Genomic DNA, 7,332 nt, shown 5'->3' with positions numbered 1-7,332 from the left:
GACAAGCTAACTAAATTAAGCTCAAGATCAATTAAAAAAATCTAATTAGGATAAGCTAAATTAAGCTGTGGTAAGCTAAGCTAAACTAAGCTGTGGTAAGCTAAATTAAACTAAGATAAATTCATCTCAGACTAATCAAACTGGCTAATCTAACTTAAAATAAGCCCTGCTAACATAAGCCTAGCTAGCGAAAGCCAAGATAGCCTAAGATTAGCTTAACTGAGCTTAGATAAACTAAGGCAAGCTAAACTAAACTGTGTTAACACAAGATAATCAAAGTGAGTCGAGCAAAGACACGATAAGCTAACCTAAACTAGGAGAATTTAAGCTTTGAATACAAAAAATAGCATAAATTAGCTAAAATGAGCTAATCAGTCCCACGCAGAGCTAAAATAGCTCAACTAAGATAAGCATCCATCTTGGATTTTAAGAGCATAGAAAAAAAAGTTTTCTCCCTGGTGTGAAACTGTTTTCTGTGTGGATGTTTTTACTGAGGGGGAAATGATCTAAGTGGATCGTATTTACTTCTGATCCATTCTGGACCAATGGGAGCCCTTGGCTGGGTCATGTGACCTGCTGAGCCACAACGAGGCGTCAGTGAACGCACCGTCACGCTGAATGTAGGCCTGCCGAGCGGAACCAGGTCAGGTTCTGTAATTACTGACGAGTATTTGTGTCCTGGTACCTGCGCTCAGGGACCCAGAGGAGGAAGAGGACCCATCTTCATCATCCGTGATGAGCAGCAGGTGATGATGATGGTGGTGGTCAGCGAGGCTACCTGCCAAGTTTAACCAGTATGGAGGTTTGACTGGAGGAGTCTGCAACTGGTTCTGGTTCTGCTGATTAACGGTCCGATAACTTCACATATCTGAGACTGAAGACCAGAAGATCCAACGGAGCCGAATCAGCAGAGTGTGTGTGTGTGTCTGCGTGTGTGAGTTCTGTTTTCAGATATGTTTCCGGATCAATAAACTAAATGCCACATCAGAGGACAGCAGAATGTCATCAGGACACTGGAATGATGACAGAACCAGGAGAGCGCCGGGCTCTGAGTGGTACCAGTACTCTGAACACACACACAGAGACACACACACGCTCTGGTTCTGAAGGAGTTCTGATCTCCACTTTTGATTTTCCTTGGTCTGAATTCTCTCTGGATTTCAGCTGAATTCACATCCCAGTTTTGTCTGAGCTTCACCTCTCCTGTCTGGTTCCGGCTCGGTTCTGCTGAGTTCTGGGTTAATTTGACTGAATTTCAGCTCAAATCTGACCAAACTTCTCCTGAATTAAAGCTAAATTGTGGATCAAATTCAGACTCAGGCTGCGTTCCCGCCAGCCCAGTTCAGTCGCTTTAACCCGACTCCAGTCCGTTTGCCTATAAAGTCCGATTCGGTTGGTGAGGTGTGAATGCTAACTGACTTCTGACCTCTGGTCTTCCAAACCTCGGTCTGGGTTCAGTTGAAGTGATCTCTGGTTCAGTTTGAATGTGAACGCCAAGCGGACTGGAGAGCGCTAGCAGCAGAAATGGCTCCTGGTCTTTAGCCTAAAGAGAAATCCTCCAATCGCTAAAATCCTCCATCTTGTTTCCATCTGGTGAAACAGGAAGTTGATCTCAGTGTCTTCAGAGGTTTTTGTGTCGTTTCCTTCAGTGGTTCTTGGTGCAGCGCCCCCACAGGCCAGGAGGGGAACAGGTTGGTTTGACTCAGAACCACAGCAGCTGCAGGTGGAGCAGATGTTCTGGTTCCAGTAGAACCGGGTCGACTGGACCATCAAGAGGGAAACAGAATGAATTCTGGTGAAACTCTGATAAAACATTCAGCTGCAGCTGAAATGTTTAATTACAGATTTATTTCACCAGAACCAACAAATCTGGTTCTGGTTCAGATAGATTTTTTTATTTGCTGTTTGGTAAAACTTCAGTCTGGTCCCAAAAATAAGAACTTTTAACAAACAATTAACAAAAATGCAAGTTGAACGTTTAAAACTGGACATATTTTCAGAGAACACGAACCGTGATTGACAGAGAGAAGCTCTGGTTCTGGTTCTGAGTCATGATGATCCAAACCAAACACCCGCTGCTCAGTAGCTGCAGCTCCACTCCATCTATTGTCCCGCCGCTCTTTGTTTCACAACAGGAATATATTTTTGGATCAAACTCCCCCAGTTTCTGCTGCGGCACGAATAAAACCTGACCCAGCTGGGTTGGGCCGGGCCTGAGCAGCGCAGCGTTTATCCTCAGGTTCGCTCATATTAGCAAGGCTTTTACTTTGAAATATAAGAGAGAAGATTTAGTTACATAACTTTGAAGCAGCGTTTTTTTCTGATCTGGGTTCTTCTCAAGGTAATCAGAATGTAAACATAAATATTTAAAACTATAACAGAAAAGTGAAAACGAAGCGGAAGAGCTTCGTTGTCATGTCACTGGAAGCATGCTGCCATCTGCTGGTGGTTCACCGGGACTGCAGGTCAGTTTGTGAGTTTTTACCTCAACTCTGCAGTTCGTAGCATTATGAAATTTTAATGATAAAATTAAAGATGTTTTTAAAAGTGCTGCATTTTCAGTCTGTTAATATGCTATAGCAGCTCATGTCTGTGTTTAACTTTACAAAGTTCATGTCCTCATTTCCCATCCTACTGACCGCTTTTCACATTCTGGCATTTTCTGACAACTTTGTTCAGGAAATCTAAAATTCTGCAGGCGACTGTATGAACAGCCCAGTGGCAATTACACATAATAATTTCTAATTCTACTAGTCAGAATATTAAATTATCATTCAAGATACTCAAAATGTAACTGAGACTAACTAAAACTTATTTTTAGGTATCTAAAATGTAATTACAGGCTGTCAGACAAAAGCAATTTTATGTTAAAACAGCCTGCCATACGCAGTTGCAGCTGTTCCCAAAACACAGTAAAGACGTAAGTATCTTTATATGGCCAGATATAATATTTACAACCAGAGCTTCAAAAATCTGAGCTAATTATGCAGGAAGATGCAAGAACATAATATCTTACCAAAGATTTTTTCCTAGATTTTAGTTATAATATCTTAGTCCATTTGAAATCAGACAAGCCTAACTTTAAAGTAAGACATGTGAGCTTGTTTTAAGTAAATAATTCCTTGATATTGATGAAAAAGTTCTAGTTCCACTTGCAGATTATTTTACTTGTAGTAAGACATTTTTCTCACATTAAAAGTGAAATAATCTGCAAATGGAAAACCAATATTTATGAATCACTGGGTTGCTAAAAGCTACCCATTGATTGTAATTTTGCTTTATTTCAAATACCTGGTAGAATTTTGTGTTTTTCAGTGCTGATTTTCCCTCCAGCATTGCCACAAAGAGGTGATTCTGGTGTTTCTGGTTGCGTCTGAATGATTTAGTGCAATCATGTGAAAACGTGCAGCGAACATCTGCACAGCTGCTGCTGAATGTTTGATGCTGAATCTTTAATTCAACAGATTCAGTCTCTGTAAAATTCATGATCCTGAGAACCAGAGAGCTCCTGAACCTCCACGCTCACAGGAAGCCATCAGCGACCCGATCGCTTTCCAGAACCACTACCTTTGGTTTAACATGGCATATCCTGACGTTACAGAGTGTCTTTAAATGCAACATGACTCAGTTTGACGCCAGCCTTGTTTTCTGAGCTTCTTCACTATGAAGTTACCCAATATAAAACCTGAACCGTAAACATGAGATCCTGATAGATCAGATGAAACGCAAAGCTGCTCTGACAGGAATACATAAAGCTGGAAATGCAACCGAGACGCTCCGGTCATGTGTTTTAAAACTTTAAACTTTAAAAAAGATGAGCCAGGCCTAAGAAACATCTCCAACAGACATGAGCAAACATGCCTAAGTTAAAGTTTTATGACTTTAATGTTGACACAAATATCACATACATGGCAAATAAAACAAAATTCACCTCCATTAAAAACTAGATTGAATTTACTCCATGAGTTAAAATGGATCAAACTCAAGGTTAGCTCATCCTTTTGTAGCTAACAGCTATCTGGGAATCATTTTGTTGGAGCTAGCATCATTCCAGCTACTTTTTCATGAATTTAAATCAAGAAAACACAACTAGTTGTGTTTGGCTAACAGCAACAGAGGCTAATAATCCGATTTAAAATGTTTTTTTTTTTTTGTTTGTTTGTTTGTTTTTTTTCTGAGGTGTCACTGTTCTGAGGTTAAAAATTGTTTTCTTTAGGTAGAATTAAGTGGATAAAATAAAATAAAAAAACATTCCTGCCAATGATGAGATAAGACTGAAACTGAGAGAAAAGCAGCAAAAGTCCAAAAGAAATCCTGAAGAATTGTTGATGAAAGTCACCTTGAAAGGTCAGAGTTCAGCTGCGTGATGCAGGTTTGATCATCTGCTCTGTTTATTTGTGGTGCAAGCGATGCGTGATTAATCAGGGGAGTTAAAGGAGCTAAAGCTGGAAGTGAAAATCACAGGCTGCAGATTAACGTCTCTGCTTTTAGTTTCCAGTGGAAGCCTGGACTCCGACAATTCCAGTTTAATAATAACGCAGGAAAGTTTCCTGAGTCGTGAGTTTCCACTCAGTCTCACTGGAAGTCTGTTTATATGTAAAGAGATATGTGTGACATGAGAGGAGTGGGACCCAGAGAGCAGATCGGACACAGATATTTATAATCCAGAAGCCACTGAAGGGAGGCAAGGAGGACGAGGAGGAGGAAGAGGAGCTGCTGCACTACAGTATCTACTACACTGCACATTTTTAGAGACAAATTCACACTCTTATGAAGAATTTGCAGAAAAATGCTATTTCTGTTAATGCTAAATAGATTTTAACAATAAAAGTAATCCAGATCATGCTTCATAAGCCAGATAATTCTGCAAAACAGAGATAAAAGAACCTTAAAAATATCAAACTAAATATTAGTTTTTGTGTTAAGTATGGAAATATAAATGGAACCAAAAGAAAAATTTATATTATTGATTCGATTGAGCTCATTTCAAATACATTCGCATTCATACACATTTAGATAACTATATGTTTGATAAAGAAACAGGCAGAAGTATAAACTTAGGTGACCCTCTTGCTTCTATTTCTTATTTTATAGATAATTATTTAAGAAAGGGGGGAAATCAATTAAAAAACACAAAATAATAGCATTTTTGTTTTACAATTTAGGTTTTAAATATAATATTTTTTTGTATTTTAATTTAGCAAGAAATAAATATTAAGAAGAAAAATAATAAATACACCAAGAAATAATGTCACTATGTGTTGTCATCTTAAAAGTGAAATTAAAATAGATTTTTTTGTTGCATTCATGCTTGTTATTAAAAATGTTAATTATTGTTTATTGTCTATTTCTGTATTAGTTTTGTTTTTGTTGCTTTCTTCAACATTTTGTGTTTTTGATTGAAAATGAAATAATAATAATAATAATAATAATAATAATAATAATAATCAAAGACAACACCTGTTAGACCTTTAACCATACACTCTGAGCCCTTACCCTAACCTCCAACCCAAAACAGCATTTCCCTGCATGGGGACCAAGAAAATGTCCCCACAAGCAGCAGTGGCCCCCACAGCCCTCATTGTAGACAGAGATGGGTCCCCACAAGGATATAAAAACCCGGTTCACACACACACACACACACACACACACACACACACAGCTGTTGATTTGAATGGTTTCTTCTTTTGCATCGGGTTGTTTTGCATCAGACAGCAATGCAGCCAGGTGCACAAAGTCTCAAACGGCTCCCAACATCTGGATCAGCTTCGGCTGTTCTGACTTTGTTTACACCGAGTGCGTTGACCCAGATGATTCTGGAAGCTCTCTGTCTGAACCGGACCTGGTTCTGGTTCATCCCAGCTGCAGAGCGTTTATTTCGGGTACGAGGCAAACTGACCCATCTCTGATGGACTCACCCTGCTGACTGCTCTCCTTGTGGACATGGCCCTTCTCCTCATTCTCCTCTTCCTCTTTACTCTTCCTCAGTAACAGGCGTCGGAACAGGCTGCAGTAGCGGGTCATGGTGCGCCGACCCAACCCGTATGGTCTGTTCAGGTTGGACGCCTCTCAGTAAACAGAGTGAAACTTACACATGGGACTCGGAAGCCCACAGACTGGGCTGTACTGGGCCGGACTGAATCCCAGGAAGAGGCTCAGGTTACTGCGGCTCGGGTTACTGTGTGTAAAAACACCAACACCTCTCTGGTTCTGATCAGGTTGCTAAATCTGACCTTCTAAAATTAATGCTGGACACATAAAAGGACAACAGGAGACAGGACACCAGCAGGGGGCGGCAGAGAGCAACGGGACTGCTGCATCCAGAGGAGGCACGACAGGGAAAGCTTCTGCTTCTGATCAACAGAACTGCAGTGGTGTCCAGTGTCTTAGTTTTTGGTTGCCTAGCAACAACCTGCTCAGTAACTTGCGCAGTAGCAGTTTCAAGTTTCCTCAAAATTGCTTAAAAACATGGAGACAAAACTGGATAAAAGGGAAAAGATCATGCCACCAGTTTGGCAGGATTTCAGATATTTAAAACAACAAACTAATCAATAATTACTGATACTGAGTGATATGAAACGTTTATATCAAGGTAAGTTATTCAGCCATGTTGTCCAACGCTGACACCCCATGGCCAACCCATCCCTAAAACACAAACAGCTAAAAATAGAAATAAATCGGTCGTCCATCTCGACCCAGATTTATTATCGATATGTTTCAAACATCGTCCGATACCGATGTTAGTCCCGATATATCGCACATCTCCAGAAGAAACGAGCAAAACGCTGCTCAGAGGCTAAGACGTGTTTGATTCTGAAAACTGTTTAAATAATTTCAGTTTTCTTTAGAGCTGCTCAACGTTCAGGAAACTGAAATTGAATTATTTATTTGTATATTTTTAATATTGTAAAATAAATGAAAACTATGCAGAATGTGCCACTTTTATGTGATTAATCATCAGAATAATCAACAACTAAAATAGTTTGTTGCTGCCATTAACTAATATATACTACCTTTATGATGGTGTTGTAGTTTCATTGTTTTGTATTTATTGTTTGTATTGATTCTATTATTTGTATTTATTTGCAGAATTTGTGAACCTAAGTCATTTAAATAATTTTGTATCACCTTTGTTTGTTTTTAGTGTTGCAGGGACAACAGATGAAACATATAATTTTGACTAAATCTGGATCTTTTACAGAATTGTTTATTAATGTGCATTTAAATTCAATTGTTTTATTCTGAATACCTATGAATAATTTGAGAAACAGGGCAAAAAAAGGAGTGTTTAAAATACAAACATTATATATTTACATTTTCTAATTATGACGA

At 39.1% G+C, this 7,332-nt stretch overlaps 1 protein-coding gene across 2 annotated transcripts in view; it reads right to left on the bottom strand.

Moving 5' to 3' along the window:
* The window catches only part of LOC106962659 (fibroblast growth factor 12), a 39,838-nt gene that overhangs the window by 18,980 nt on the left and 13,526 nt on the right, over positions 1 to 7,332 (bottom strand). Inside the window, exon 1 of one of the 2 annotated variants that reach the window (XM_015057205.1) lies at positions 5,919 to 6,149. The exons of the other annotated variant lie outside the window; for it this stretch is intronic. Within the exon in view, the coding sequence (XP_014912691.1) occupies positions 5,919 to 6,024 (106 nt within the window). The 5' untranslated portion in view covers positions 6,025 to 6,149. Of the gene's footprint in view, positions 1 to 5,918; positions 6,150 to 7,332 lie in introns of those variants that run through there. 2 annotated transcript variants of the gene reach the window in all.

The sequence above is a fragment of the Poecilia latipinna genome, unplaced genomic scaffold (genome assembly GCF_001443285.1).
Source record: "Poecilia latipinna isolate Pla-1442-1.1 unplaced genomic scaffold, P_latipinna-1.0 Scaffold1444, whole genome shotgun sequence".
Classification (NCBI taxonomy): domain Eukaryota; kingdom Metazoa; phylum Chordata; class Actinopteri; order Cyprinodontiformes; family Poeciliidae; genus Poecilia; species Poecilia latipinna.
Note: the sequence above shows the minus strand (reverse complement) of the source record. Positions and strands in the feature narration are given on the sequence as shown.